Source organism: Hevea brasiliensis, chromosome 8, assembly GCF_030052815.1.
Source record: "Hevea brasiliensis isolate MT/VB/25A 57/8 chromosome 8, ASM3005281v1, whole genome shotgun sequence".
Classification (NCBI taxonomy): domain Eukaryota; kingdom Viridiplantae; phylum Streptophyta; class Magnoliopsida; order Malpighiales; family Euphorbiaceae; genus Hevea; species Hevea brasiliensis.
The window spans coordinates 14,713,166-14,729,455 of NC_079500.1; the positions used below are offsets into that span (position 1 = coordinate 14,713,166).

At 29.8% G+C, this 16,290-nt stretch overlaps 1 protein-coding gene across 1 annotated transcript; it reads right to left on the bottom strand.

Annotated features, from left to right (window-relative positions):
• Nucleotides 1-5,947: 5,947 nt before the first annotated feature.
• Nucleotides 5,948-16,128, bottom strand: LOC110671614 (receptor like protein kinase S.2). The gene is made up of 16 exons (XM_058150702.1): nucleotides 16,076-16,128; nucleotides 11,175-11,563; nucleotides 11,011-11,091; nucleotides 10,862-10,932; nucleotides 10,156-10,238; nucleotides 9,719-9,848; nucleotides 9,384-9,548; nucleotides 9,066-9,141; nucleotides 8,315-8,899; nucleotides 7,928-8,032; nucleotides 7,767-7,840; nucleotides 7,241-7,302; nucleotides 6,908-7,031; nucleotides 6,622-6,777; nucleotides 6,253-6,444; nucleotides 5,948-6,178 (listed from the first exon to the last, which is right to left on the bottom strand). The coding sequence occupies exons 1-15, from the start codon at nucleotides 16,126-16,128 to the stop codon at nucleotides 6,316-6,318; spliced, it is 2,283 nt and encodes a 760-aa protein (XP_058006685.1). The 3' UTR covers nucleotides 5,948-6,178; nucleotides 6,253-6,315.
• Nucleotides 16,129-16,290: the final 162 nt, after the last annotated feature.

The window sequence follows — 16,290 nt, forward strand, 5'->3', positions numbered from 1 at the left end:
ACCTGCATAAGGAGAGTGCATGACTTATGCACTTCCGCATGACCACCAACTCTGACTTCCAAAACTTTCCGAGACCTGCATAAGGAGAGTGCATGACTTATGCACAACCGCATGACCAATTTTTCTAAATTCCAAAACCTACCGAGACCTGCATAAGGAGAGTGCATGGCTTATGCACTTTTGCATGACCACAATTCCTACACTTCCATTTTTAGCCGAAACTTGCATAAGTCAGCGCATAAGCTATGCACTCTTGCATAATCAATTTTTCACACCCTTTTCTTCCACCGAAACCTGCATAAGAGAGTGCATAAGTTATGCACACCCATTTTTCCCCTTATGCAGTTTTACACATGTCCCATTCAAATCAAAAATTTTTTTTTTTTTCGGCATCCACTTTCCCACCCCCACTTTTTGTGCATACTTGTCCATATACTGTATATATTTGCATGCTTCTACTAGTGTTTGCACATTTTTCCTTGTTAATCATCATGCAGCAGCTTTTGAATATACTGCACAGGCTGTGAATCCCCTTATGCAAATGTTTTGCATAGCCTGTGCAGTCCTTATTGCCACTCATGCAGAACCGCACAGCTTATGCACCCTCCTTATGCACTTGTTCTGGACAACACTTTATTCTGCATAACCTGTGCAGCTTCTTATGCTTCCCCATTATCTCTTGAATTCTCATCTGCTCTATACCAGGTAACTTATTCTTTTTGCTCTTAAATTTCACAATTCCTGGTAATTTCTCTTTACTTTGAGTTTTGATAATGCACTACTTGAGACATTGAGGACAATGTCCAATTTTGAGTTTGGGGGTATGCATTTTGATTTTTACTACATTTTTCACATTTTGAGTATAGGAACATCTCATCCCATTCCATTTACATATATTGTAAATATTTTACATATACATCCATACATATACATAACACATTTACACACATATTATACATCACTTAGAAATTGTACACATTGCATACAAATAGATTTCCTCCATTTAGTTAATGCATTGTTCATTTTTAGGAATCATGCATCATGCATTAAAATCTTTTGCCAAATCCCTTGAGTATTGAAAAGTTACCTATGAGAGTGATTTGACTTACCTTTAGTTGGGTTTGTGGATTGAAAGTTTCCTAAGAGGTGCAAGGTTTTGAAGTGTTTATCCCTTGCCTATATCTTCTTAGCCAAAAAGCCACCCAACTAGTCCTTAAGAGATTGGAGTGTTTAGAGGGAGTTATTGGATATAAGGTAGTCAAATGATGTCTCACCAATCCTAGAACAAATTTTCTAAACCTTCCAAGGCGAAATACCAGCTTGTACTTGAAAAGAGAGATGATTAGGCATTCTTTGATTTAAACCTCCTCATTTTAAACCTTTGGCCCTTTTTCTAATTAAAATTGAACCTTGCAAACCCCTTTGAGCCTTTTTATCCCTAATTTTTCTTGAAATCCTTATTGCTACCTAGCCAATGAACCAAACACTCCAACCCTTTTCATGAGGATAATTGAATATTAGGTACACTTTATAAAAAAAAATAAAAAAAAAGAAGAAAAGAAAAAAATACAATAAAAGGGAGAAGAAATACTTGTCATCTTGTAAAAGTGCTAGTATATGTGCTTTTCATTGTTGTCATTCAAATTGAAAGAAATCCACCCAAAGTATTAAAAGAAATGAGTTTGGGGGTGGCATTTTTAGGGACAATCATCAAAAGAAAATGCAAGATACAAGTTTAAAGTATCAAAATGTCCCTCCATTTTTATGTGTTTTGTAAAATATGCTAGCACTTGACAATCCTCATTGTGTATTTCTGTCCCCCATATATATATATAAAAAAAAAAGAAAAAAATATAATAAAATAAGAAGTGTACCTTATGTTGTCAAGATTGAAAATATTCTCATGCTTTGAATCCTTTTTACCCATTCTTCTTCTTAGCCTCATTTTGAACCCCATGGCCCCATTACACCCCTAAAAAGACCTTTGATCTCTTGATAGTACTTGCTACATTAGTGGAGATGGGAGTAGGGAATTTGCCTATGGGATTGGAAAACTATTCATTCATTCATTCAATTCCATCATTCCATATAGAGACACTTTGACTATTGATTGTCCTAGAATTCCTTTTGAGCATGACTCTCTCTTTTGATTGGTTGGTTTGGGAATTTTGAATGATAATTGACTTGATGGCTAAGCGGTGAAAGCTTGGATAAGCACTAGATTCTTTGCATTTTGAAGGATGGGTATATGGATTGTTGGTATGGCTAAAGGGGTGTTAAGTTACTTTAATAGGTAATTTTCATAGCTCTTTGGATAAGGCACCCCTAAAAATTTTGCATCACATTTTAAAGTTTGCTTGAGGACAAGCAAAAGCTTGAGTTTGGGGGTATTTGATGCATATATTTTGCATAATTTTTTAGGTTTAATTTCATAGCCATTTTATTTGATTATTAGTCACTTTTAGCTAATTTCATTAGTTATTTAGTTAGTTTTTCATAATTGTCAATTTTGGATTAATTTGTAATTTTTACTTTGTTTTCTAGGAAAAATGGTGTTTTTGAAGGACTGAAGAGAAATTTTACCATTGAGGAGTGACTTCTACAGCCAAAGATGTCAAAAACAAGTTTTCAAGTTGAAATATGCATTGACCAAATTGCGCATAACTTGCCGCATAAGCTATGCAGATCTGCATAAGGAGAAGAAATATTGTTCCAACACCTGCCGAATTGTGCATAAGGGGAGTGCATAGCTTATGCAGATTCACGCCTCCCTTATGCAATCTCACGGAATTGTGCATAACCTATGCGCCAAGTCATGCAGTTTCGCATAAGTAAACCAGAAACAGTCGAAAACTGCATAAGGGACTGCATAACTTATGCAGTCCACCTATGCAGTCCCACAAAGGTTTCATTAATGAGCTGGCAGAAGATTCCCTCAGAAAATTCCTCCTAAAACACACCATTTTAGGGCTCAATGTCAGAAAATGCTATAAATAGCCCCATTTCCCATTTTAGAAAAGAAGAAGCAAGTAGAGGAAGAAAAGGAATAGGGGAGGCAGCAGCTGAAGAGTCACAATCATCTCCCACTCCATTTCCAACCAGATTTGGAGATTTCTTTCTTTTCTTACATTTTTCCTACATTTCTAGTGTTTAGTTTCTTGTTTCTTAGCTTAGATTAAAGCTTTATTTCCTTATAAACTTAGAATTTCTTGTGTTAAACATGGATTGTGAGTAGTTTTCTTTGATTCTGGAGTAAGGGATGTAGTATTTTAGTTATTTTTGTGGATTTGAACTGGGTTAGTCCCAATTTAATGAATTTATGAGGTTTAATCCATTTCTTGTGTGCTTATTCACATGCTTAATGAAGGGCCCCATTAAGTTATGTTCTTAATCCTTGGTTGAAGCACCGAAAGGAGAAAACCAAGTGATAGTTAATCAAGAAATTGGACTTAATTAACTTAGATCTAGAAATAGACTAAGGGTTAAGAGGGTTTTAATAGATTGATTAAAGAACCTAATGGGTCTTGGTTAATTTTAACTTCACAAAAGTAGGATTAAGTTAATTAAGGCACTCTTTGTCTCACTCGAAAGAGTTTTCAAAGGATTTTAGAATTAATCTCCTTTAAACCCATAAATTTCATGGATTGGGCTAGCTAGGGAAAATCCCAAAATGACTTAAATATGAACCCTTAACTCCAGAATCGTCTTTTATCAATTATTGCTTGGAATTTTATTTTTGAGTGTTTAGTTTAATCTCATTTTATTAATTTTTCATTATTAATATTATCAATTTCTTTATTTTGCGAATTATTAAATTAGTCATTGTTTGAATTTTGTTTTGCATTTTCATACCTTATGCTTCAAATTCCTAAATTTCTTTTATTAATTTGATTAAAATACAATTTTAACATATTTTATTTTATATCAAAAATTCAATCATTAACACAACTCCTCGTGGGAACGATATCTTTTTCTATACTACTTGAACGACCCGTGCACTTGCGGTTGGGACACATCAGATTCTATCTCAAGGATTGGCTCAACTTGCTTAAAGGCTTTTGCTTGGTCCCTGGTCCTCGACTTAGCTGTTGTTCCCTTTTGCAGAGATCTTGCCAATCAATATTTCCTTTTAGAGCTTCAACTATCTCCTTGAACATAAATGTAAAAGCATTTGTCCAGATTGGGGTTGATTAGAATATTAGCTCAAATACAGATTACTAAGTAGCGAATGAACAACATTACTATTTATTCAGAGCACTCAACATCTATCAATATTATTTTACTCAACTCAACTTAACTCGACTAAGCCTTTATCCTAAAAATTTAGGGTCGGCTATATAGATTCTCTTTCTCTACTCTAAATGATTTTGGGTTAAATCCTCAGAAATGTGTAATGCTTCTAGATCATGTTGTACTACTCTCCTCCAAGTCAGTTTAGGTCTATCCCTTTTTTTCTAACTATCCTCTAATCTAATGTGCTCTACTTGTCTAACTGGAGCCTCCGTGTGTTTACGTTTTACATGACCAAACTACCTCAATCTCTCTTCTCACAACTTATCCTCAATTGGCGCCACTCTTACCTTTTCTCTAATACTCTAATTACAGACTTTATTTAGTCTAGTATGGCCACTCATCTACCTTAACATTCTCATCTCCGCAACTCTTATCTTAGACACATACGACTCCTTCAGTGCCCAACACTCACTACCATATAACATGGCCAGTCGTATGGCTGTATCGTAAAATTTTCCTTTCAACTTATTGGGAATCTTGTGATCATATAAAACTCCCGTGGCACATCTCCACTTCAACCATCCGGCTTTAATCCTATGACTAACATCCTCCTCACATCCCCAATTTACTTAAAGGACTAATCCGAAATATTTAAAGTGATTACTTTGGGACAGTACCACTTCATCTAAACTAACTCATTCCCTATTATCAGTTCGGCCTTCACTGAACTTGTAATGCATGTATTCTGTGTTTGTTCTACTTAACTTAAAGCCCTTTGACTCTAGAGTACTTCTCCAAAGTCTTCTCTTTCTATTAACTCCTTCTCGTGTCTCATCTATCAGAACTATATCATCCGCAAACATCATACACCAAGGGATACTCTCTTGTATATGTTTCATTAATTCATCTAAAACTAATGTAAAAAGATAAGGACTTACAGTTAAACCTTGGTGTAATCCAACCTTGGTGTTTCGTCAATTCTACATAATTTGAAAATACATATGAAGCTATTTGTGGAATTACCGGAATCATTTCTGAACGATCTTGTGGATTATCACGTAATTAGGCTAAGGCACAAGCAATCACTCAATCCAATTGTTAATTATACTCCTTCAATCTCTTGTCAACAAAATCGTAGTTACCGTTAGACCAATATCGTTTAAATCAAGGCACCGCCTATATGGTGATAGATGAAATATTAATTTATTATTTTTCCCTAAGCAATTAAGCTTCAATTTTCAAAATTTTTTTACCTACACTTAAAAAATGTACAATAATATCTTTAGACCATATCAATTGAGCAACAAGAACGTAGACCAATATCATCGATAGGTTTTTCCCGAGTCACCATCTCCATATTCAGGAGCCATACAACTTCATATGGCAAAGCAGTGTGGGATTTAGAGAAAAAATTTTTTAGAGTCAATATATAGATAAATTATAAAACATATTTATTATACTAAAAAAATAATGCACAAATACTCATGTAAAATTAGTTAAGTCTTAAGTTTAGAAAGATGAGATCTACGTGAAGTTGTACATAAATATATATGGGTCAATTGATTTTCTATTAATAAAAAATATATTTTTTACTTAAAAAAAGGATTTAATATATAAAAATGAGAAGTCAATTTAAATAAATATGTAAATATATAAGAGAAATTTAATAAAACAAAGAGTCAATTTACCTTTTTTATCATTGTAAATATGCTGCATATATATAAAAGATAATAAAACTTCGAAAATTCTTTCAGTATAATAATAATAATAATAATAATAATAATAATAATAATAATAATAATAATAATAATAATCCCAAATATGTGCAAACGATTGCCAACAAGGTGTGCTACTATATATTTAATTACAACCTTTGGTTGAAAATCATCATCAAGAAGAAAGTTGTCCTTTCAATGCACTGGTATATGCCTCGAGTACAATTTATCTGAAAATACAAAAATCACAAATCAGATACAAACACCTTAAATCTTGAAATAGATCAAGGCCTAAAACACTCACCTCCATCCAGATATACCAATAAATCCAAGACATCTTCTGGACAACGTCCTTTTGAGGCCAATCTCAACTTGCCATAATCTTGGGCTTGGGCAGAGATTCCATCCCGAAGGTTAACTCAACTTGCTTCGTTAGCTGTTGTTCCCTTTTTAAGAGATCATGCATATCAATATTTCCTTTCAGAACTTCAACTATCTGCTTTGAGCATTAATGTTAAAAGATTGTGCAAATTGAGGTTGGTTAGAATATTAGCTCAAACTACAGACTACTAATTAGCGAATAAACAACAGTGCTTCTATTCATTTAGAGCACTGAACATCTATCAATATTGTTCTACATAATTTAAATATGTGAAGCTGTTTGTGGAATTACCTGTCTCATTTCTGGTCGATCTTGTGGATGATCACGTAAACAGGCTAAGGCACAAGCAATCATTCGATTCATTTCATTTTTGTTATACTCCTTTAATCTCTTGTCAACAAAATCATAGTTTCCATTGGACAAAGCTCGTTCAAGTTGAGGCACACCCTAAATATGAATATAGTTTATTAGTATTTCCCAAAGCAATTAAGCTTTAATTTCAAAATTTTTTTTTCCTATACATTATAAATGTACAACAATATCTATAGACTACATTAATTGAACAACAAGTACGTACCCATTCAACTATATCATCAAAAGCTTCTTTCCCAGTTATCATCTCCAGAAGCATTACACCATAGGAATAAACAATGGTCTTCTTGGTGAACTTACTAGTAATAATATATTCAGGAGCCATACATCTGCATTTGAAAATGTAAGAAGTGCTAAAATATGAGAAGAAGTTCAACAAATATTCCCCAAGTTGTAAACATGGTAAGATGCTCTTCTTCCTTTATTTTATATATATATATATATATAAAATTTTTCCTAATATGCCAAAAGTGTATCACATGGCTGCAATTTAATTTAGCTCAGGCAACAAAATAGAAAATAGAATTTTCATCTTTACCTAGCGGAGTTACGAGTAACTTCAAAATCTGAAGAAAACTTTTCACGTCCATACTCTGCAACCTGAACAAATATGACCCAAGTAAATTTAGTGCATCTAATAGTTTTGATATCAAAGACAAAAACACAGTTTATTTGTATAGTTTAATCTTCCAGTATACGAGTGACACATTCAACATCAAATCTAATTAAAAAACAAAAAACTTTATGGCTCCACCGTCAAATTTATCCATTAATATGATATCCTATTTCAAATGTCCTATAAAAATAGATGACTATAAGATTTAGAAAATTACACAGATGCTAATTATCTGCTATTGTCAGCAATTACATACAATTAATTATGCACTAAATAATAAGTTGACTGTCCATTAATTGAACTTTTTATATGTGAAGTTAAATGCAGTTAAAATGCATAAATATAAAAGATAATAAAATTTCTAAACTTCTTATATATATATAAAATAAAATGCCCAAAAATGTGCAAACGATTGCCGATAAGGTGCTATTATATGTGTAATTATCACCCTGAGCTCAAAATCGTCATCAAGAAAAAATTTGTCCTTCCACTGCGCTGACATATGCCACGACAGAAAATTTTCTGAAAATACATAAATCAGGAATCAGATACAAACACCTTAAATCTGGAAACAGGTAAGGATTAGTAGCCAATGCCTAAATTACTTACCTTTCGCAAGTTCATTTTCACCTTTCGCAAGTTTATTTTCCAAATCATCCAATGTTCTTGCCAATCGTATTAAATCGTCACTTACTCTCCGGCAACCGTCTTCACCTGTATTTTGTGCATACATTTAATTGTTAGGACGACAAATCGCAAACTGAAATGTCCAAGTAAATATTCCAAAGGCCCAAAAGGAATAGAATATGGGCTTTGTCTTCAGATTTTGGATTAATAACATAGACCTACAGCTAGAAACCTAATAGCTTGCAGATTGTTTTTGGATTAGTAATATGGGCTATTGTCTTCAGATTTTGGGATAGACATGGCCTTTGGATATGACACCACAAGCATAGTTTCCCGCAAAGCCATAGTACAAGTTCGTCAGGGGCATACCATCAAAATAATTTCTCAAGGATTCGCCCAGTGGAACAAACTCATAAACAAGCAGTCTATTGGCTCCTTCTTCGCAGTATCCAATAAGGTTAACAAGACTTCTGAGACGGAAACCACTGGCAACAGCTTTCATCTTCGTGTATTCTTCTTCTTGCTTCTTAGGATTATTAAATTTCTTAACTTTCACCTTTTCACCATTTAGATCTCCCTTATAGACTTGACCCCAAGGACCCTCGTCAAGACGGTTGTCCTCGGAGAAACCTCCAGTTGCCATTGTTAGTTCTTGATAAGTAAATCTTCTCGGCTGATAATCTTCTTGAAAATTAATTTTCCTCTGCCGATAATCTTGAAACCTCTCAGTGACATTAGTGGCATTAAAGGAACCATTAGTTGCCACCAAGGGTTCTCGATGAGTAAATTCCTTCTGTTCAATGCCATTATTAGCTTCTGAACTGACCAGGGACTTCAGTTTCTGAGATCCATTGAACTCAATATTATGAGATCCATTAGCTTCTGAACTGATAAGAGGTTTCGATTTATGAGATCCATTGGGCTCAATATGAGATCCATTAGACTTAGGATTATCTGGTCAAGGAAGAGAATAGTAAATTAAAAATAGGACTATGGTAAAGGAAAATCACTAATAAGTTGATCAAAAGAAAAGAGGAAATTTTATATATGAATTTTTTTATGGCAATCGTGTGTGTAGCATATTAAATTTCCCTAAGAAATGGAAATTAACATGTATTACCTTTCAGGAATACGTTGTCATTCTTCTCGTTCCATATTTCCTCTATACGCATATATCCTTCAAGTGCTCGAACTATCTGCATGGCAAAGCAGTAGTGAAAAGGTTATACACGAATATAATATTTTTATTTTTTATTTGTTGTTTTTTAATTTTTAATGTTGATCTAATGTAATATCTTCACTTTTTACATCTTTTAAAGATAGAAAAAGACCAATCAATCTATCCTCTTACATATTTTTTGAATACTCTAATAGATAATTAATAATGAAAATAAATGAAATATGTCTATACCAAATAATTATGAAAACGAATTTTAACCTGATTCATTTTTGGGCGAGAGTTCGAAGGTTTATATATGCAAGCTGCAGCACAAGAAATCATTGCTTTCATTTCCTTTTCTTTGTAGTTCATTTGCAATAATTTGGAATCAACAAGATTTGTATAGTCTCCACTGCACAAAGCATATTGAATATGAGGTTTTGCCTGAAAATCAATAAATATAAGTAGTTATTATTTTTTGATCAAGATTTAATTTTCTAACCATCATTTCCCCTTTATTTGATAGTATAACAGAAAAGCAGTATTTAGTTTGGGAAATTTGAAAGAATCCATAAATTTCTAAAGACATTAACTATTATAGATGAGTGTCATACCCAAGCAACAATATTAGTGTCTTCAAACTTAGTTTTTTTCCCAGATATTATCTCTAGAAGAACCACACCATAGGAATAAACATCTGACTTTTCAGAAACCTTTTGAGGATAATGCTCTGGATCTGCATAACTGCATTGAACAAGCAACCATATTAGTGCCTTCAAGCTAAGTTTTCCTCCCCAATTATAAGTTCTAAATGAAATACACCATAGGAATAAACATCCAACATCTTAGAGACGTTTTCAAAAGGATAATGCTCTATTTCTGCAAACTGTATTAAATAACCAAATTAAAAACTTTTATCCAAAAAAATGAAAATACTTGATGGAGATTTCAACATTCTTATTTTATTTTAAGTATTCGAAATCAAACTATAATATTAATGTATTCAACCACTTAAATAAAGAGAGAAGAAAAAAAAAAAAAAGCATCTTACACTTCAGTTCCCTTGTTTGATCTAGTGATGTGAGTGAGGCTACCATTTTCCGGAAAGAGAAGGGCAAGTCCAAAATCTGCGACCTGAACAAAAATAATCTAAGCAGATTTAACAGATTTATTGTGGTATTTTTTTTTCTTCTTACAATTGTGGCATATAATTTATTAAAATGACTAAAAAGCATTAAATTATTTGTTAAAATGATAAATTATATTAATTTAATATTTTATTATAATATTATTAAAATATATTTCAATCATATTAAAATATAATTTAATTTTTAATTAAATAAAAATATTTTATAGACAAATATTTATTAAAATTAATATAAACAATTTATTTAATTATTACAGGAAAATATATGTTTTTAATATGAATATAACAATAAATAAAATAAAGATATATAGTGGGATTATAAAATAAAATGCGAATAATATAGTAAAACATTTAATCAAATTAACTTATAAGCACTCAGCTTATAAGTATTAAAATAAAAAATTTCTCACCCCAACTTATTTTTTTAGGCTCAAAAAATATTTTAAACAAATAAGTCAACTTTAAATTATAGCTTATAATTGATTTAACCAACTTATGAGCTCGATGAAATATCGTCTTAATATGAAAAATAATCAAATATAATAAACAAATTTATATCCAAATATGAAATTAATATCTTCTAAGAAAAATCTTGGCACGTATACTCTACCTTTGGCTCATACTTTTCGTCAATAAGTATATTATCGGCCTTAACATCACGATGAATGATTTTGGGTGTACCTATATGGACACAATAAATACTTTTAGCTATAAATAAATTAATAATAAAAAAAAAAAGAAAAAAACTAGCTTACTAACATTTTTCATGTAAATATTGCAACCCTTCAGCTATGCCTTTGGCGATTTTCATTCTATTTTCCCACTCCAAAGTTGTCTCTCCTGCGATGTCATTTCATGTGAGCAAGATCGATCTTAACATCATATTATTATTTGTATATGTCTCAGAGCACAAAAGGACTCACCATGTAAATGATGTCTCAAAGATTTTTTTGGAACGTACTCTAAAACAAGCAATATATCGTCTCCTTCAATGCAGTATCCAAACAGCTTAACCAGATTTTTGTGACTCACTTGGCTAACAACCTTAATCTCCTTCTCCGATTCTTCTTTCGACTGCGACCGTTCATCCCGACCAATTTTAAGTTTCTTAATGGCAACTATTTTGCCACCTAGTGTTGCCTCATAGACTAGACCAAAACCACTCTCGCCCAGGAGTTTGCTGTTGGAAAACTTATCAGTTGCTTCTGCTAGTTCATTATAGCTATATTGCTTCAGCCCAAATCCTTCTCGTGAGGTAGATCCAACATTAGACCAAACTATAACACGCCTCAAAGTGGAAGGAAATAAAACGCTAGAATTAGAACATAAGAGTATATATTTTCCCTATCCATCAAGCATCTAGGCAACTTCTAAGAACTAAGAAATGGAACCCATAAAAGTAAAATAAAATAAAGGAGTGGATTTGTTTTGTCATGATCTCGTAAATAAAAGCATAGTTCAAGAACGGAACCATACATCTAGTTTCAGATCGGCGATCTGCCTCGGTGATTCTGAAACAATTCCTCACGAAAGCCATCAAGATCACAAGTCGATACAGTAGTATGATATGGTTGTATGGTTATAAACTTCAGGGCTGAGGACTTCAGAGAAAAAGAGAGGGTAAGGTTCAGATTTTATAGAGAGAGAGAGAGAGAGAGAGAGAGAGAGAGAGAGAGAGAGAGCAAGCGGAGAAATTAAGATCGTGTGAAGCCTTGATAATGTATCTTCCTACATTTTTCTCGGTCATTACATGGACAAATGTGTTAGGTTAAATTTGTTAGTTAATTAGGTGAGGCAGTCTCCTTATCAAGACTTCATTTGTTTAATAGAAAATATTTTTTTTAGAAAATATTTTTACATTTTTTAGGACACTAAAATTTGAAAAATATTTTTTTTAAAAGAGAAAATTATTTTTTAGATTTTAATAATTTTATTAAAATATGAAAATATTTATACATACATGATAGAAACACATATCAATTATTTAACATCACAAGCAAATAACAGAAAATATTATCGTGAAAATAAAAAATATTTTCTATAAATAAACTATTTTCCGTAAAATAAATGTAGTCCTAATATTGGAATTTTTTTTTTTTCAATTATTCTTTTGGTGGGATGGGAAAATTGGGTTGGATGAGAATTATCGGATACAATATCATTTATAATGATAAAATTAGCAAAATGAAAGGCTATTGAATCATGAATATTCTACATCTGCTTGATTAAATTTATTCCAACTACTTCTTTATACTCAATATTATAATAACAAACAAATAATTAATTAAACGAGTTTTCTTCGACCACTTCCAAGACAAATTCAGAGATGATACTGCCAATTCAGCATTCCTTGGTTCTTTGTCTTTAATTAACAACTCTGGATGAAGAAGATGCTATGAAGCTTGAATTGTCATTTTCGACTGAGGAGATCAGAACTGTAGTATAAAGCTGTGATAACCTTAAGGCCCCAGGTCCGGAGGATTTAATTTTTATTTCTACAAAAAGGCTTGGGACGTCGTCTAGAGGACATTTTCTCTGTGAATGGCTTGCTACCTCTTGGTTATGATGGATTTCTTCTGTTTCTATCTTTCCAGGTTTTCCCACTTAATATGTCACGTATTCGATAAGTGAAGAGGCCTATTGACCAGATTTAATTCATGTGTTCATATTAAGTTTTTCTTGATTTCTTTAAAAATATTTTAATAATTTGTTGATTAAAAAAAAAAACAAATAAATAATGACAACGTATGATAAGTATTTTATATTTAATAAATAAATAAATAAATAATATATATATATTTAAATGTTTTATACTTATGACACGCAACACTGATTCATTTAATATGATAACTAAAGGGTACAAAATTTCTCCTTAATAATTACATATACCTAGACCCTGCCAAACATATTAATATTTTCAAATTATATATATATATATATATATATATATATATATATATATATATATATATATATATATAAAACATTGCTATTCGATTGACTATAACATTTAATAATTTAAAATAAGAAGAAACCGTGTAATGCTAATCCTAAATAATCAATGCAATAATACAAATATTAATATTAATATTTATTCTACTTCATATATAAATTATTTAATAAAAATTTAAATATAGAGGTTTTCTAAGATTAGTATAAAAAATAGTCAGATATTTTGAATTTAGTTTATACATACCAGAATTAAATTTATTTCTCACATTAATATACTCATGATTTTTAAATAATCAGAGTACTTTTTAATGAAGCTAAACTCAAATTAATAAGGAAAGAATAGTATTTTCATTTTTACCGTTAGATTAACATAATAACTAACAATAAATGAAAACAGAATTGCTTATCATTATTTAATAAATCGACCAAATAATTAAATAATTTGTGTATGAATTTGATTGAATACACTTATCCATTGTCATTTTCATAGATATTACCTGTACAGCTCTTAGATTAATATTTAATTGACCGTGTCCAAGCTATGCAGCTGAGATTTCAAAAGGACAGATATAAGGATTTATTCACAATGACTTAACAAAATTATATATATATATATATATATATATATATATATATATATATATATATAATCATGCAAAATTTTATCGGAAGAAGTAAAACTTTTGGTAGATGCACAAAACAATTATTTTTTCAGCTAAAAGTTTTCTATGCACAAATTGGCATTCCATCAAGCTTAACTCAATAATATAACAAGTTCATTTTCTTTTCATGATAAGGTTTATTACCCTTACTTACCTAAGGTTGCATTTGAATTTTAGAATTTGGATTTAAAATGTTTGATTTAAATTTTAGAATTTTTGATACTACCTCTGTTCACAAATAAGTGTGCTTTAGGAAGAAAATTTTGTTCATTTTTAGAAAAACAAGATAACATTTTAACTTTTGTTCTAACTCTATCATTGCTTCAATAAATGACTTTTTCTAATGTTGTGTGGGAGATTAATTTTGTGTGACAAAGAATTAATGGATTTATTAATGAATTAATAAATAAGTATTATCCTTTTTTTAAAGGGTATTTTAGTCTAATATTCTTATAAATTTAGACTATTAAATACTTTCCTTAATTTTAGTATCAAAACCTTAAACGACACTTATTTGCGAACTAAGGGAGTATTATATAGAGCTTACCCATTTAATAAGATAAAAGTAGTTATTTTAAATTTTTAATTTTTTATTGTGAATATATGGGATTTAGACTAAATTCAAATTCATTTTCATTTAAAATATCTAAACAATATATTTAGTCCAAATTCAAATTCAACTAGGTCAAATCCTTCAATCCAAATATAACATAAAGTTATTTGATTTCCGAATGATAGAATCTTATAGTTACATATGGTTACATTTAAATTATCCTATCATTTAGATTAATTGATATTTTTTTTTAATTATGTCAACCGTCAATTAATAGTGAATATACTTGTCAAATTTTTGTTAATAATTTGGGAGTCTTTAGTTTTTATATTAAATATATTAGATTATGTTATTTATCATATTTATTGATTTACATTTGTGTGTGACAAAGAATTAATGGATTTATTAATGAATTAATAAATAAGTATTACCCTTTTTTTAAAGGGTAGTTTAGTCTAATATTCTTATAAATTTAGACTATTAAATACTTTCCTTAATTTTAGTATCAAAACCTTAAACGACACTTATTTGCGAACTAAGGGAGTATTATATAGAGCTTACCCATTTAATAAGATAAAAGTAGTTATTTTAAATTTTTAATTTTTTATTGTGAATATATGGGATTTAGACTAAATTCAAATTCATTTTCATTTAAAATATCTAAACAATATATTTAGTCCAAATTCAAATTCAACTAGGTCAAATCCTTCAATCCAAATATAACATAAAGTTATTTGATTTCCGAATGATAGAATCTTATAGTTACATATAGTTACATTTAAATTATCCTATCATTTAGATTAATTGATATTTTTTTTAATTATGTCAACCGTCAATTAATAGTGAATATACTTGTCAAATTTTTGTTAATAATTTGGGAGTCTTTAGTTTTTATATTAAATATATTAGATTATGTTATTTATCATGTTTATTGATTTACATTTGTAATGATATTTAGCACTGACGAGCTAGAATGATAAAGGTTGCTATGACCCCTAAATTTATTAAAAAAAAAATACACATAATTTTCTGAAAATTTGGAATATGTAATAAATATAGTTTTTATTCATATTAATTATATCTTATATGTATTATCTATAAAATATATTATTAATTTCTTTTTAAAAATACATAATTCTTAAATTTTAATATATATATATATAAACAGAAATTACATTTATATTAAATATATATATATATAAACAGAAATTACATTTATATTAAATATTTCCCTTTCATTTTATGTTATTTTTCAAATTTAAATAATTATACCTTTTAATATAAAATTATTAAGTTAAGCATTATCTAATACCAATAATTAAATTTATAGTTTAGAAAAGTAAATTAAAATAGTTTTTTAAAAAATATTATTTTTAATTGTGTCAAGTGTTTTGATTAATAGTTTTTGAATATTTAGCTTTTATATTTATTTATTTATTTAATATTATATTAACTCGTATTTTATACGTATTTATATATATTAAAAAATCAAAATTGAAATCTTTTGAAAAATGTAGCATATATTAGCCTTTGTAAATTCTATACACTAATAAAATAAGATAATAAACTAAATTGAAATTTTTAAATATTTTAAAATTTGTAAATTTTAAGTAAATTGTCACCTTTTCACCATTTAGGTCACCCTTGTCAATTAGACCGCAAAGGACCCTCGTCAAGACTGTAGTCGTCGGAGAAATCTCGAGTTGCCATTGTTAGTTCTTGATAAGTAAATCTTCTCTGCTGTAATATTCTTGATGAGTAAATTCCCTTTGTTCAAAGTCATTATTAACTTTTAAACTGACAAAAGACTTCAGTTTTTAAGATCTGTTGGACTCAACATTACGCAATCCATTAAGCTTAGGATTATCTAAT

What these genes read in the sequence shown, in the direction of transcription:
- LOC110671614 (XM_058150702.1), bottom strand. Translation starts at nt 16,128, where the DNA reads ATGGCAACTCGAGATTTCTCCGACGACTACAGTCTTGACGAGGGTCCT. An exon ending in TCAAACAAGGGAACTGAAGT is followed by an intron (nt 9,849 to 10,155) that starts GTAAGATGCTTT and finishes TGTTCAATGCAG; the next exon opens with TTATGCAGATCCAGAGCATT. An exon ending in CTCGCCCAAAAATGAATCAG is followed by an intron (nt 9,142 to 9,383) that starts GTTAAAATTCGT and finishes TTTGCCATGCAG; the next exon opens with ATAGTTCGAGCACTTGAAGG.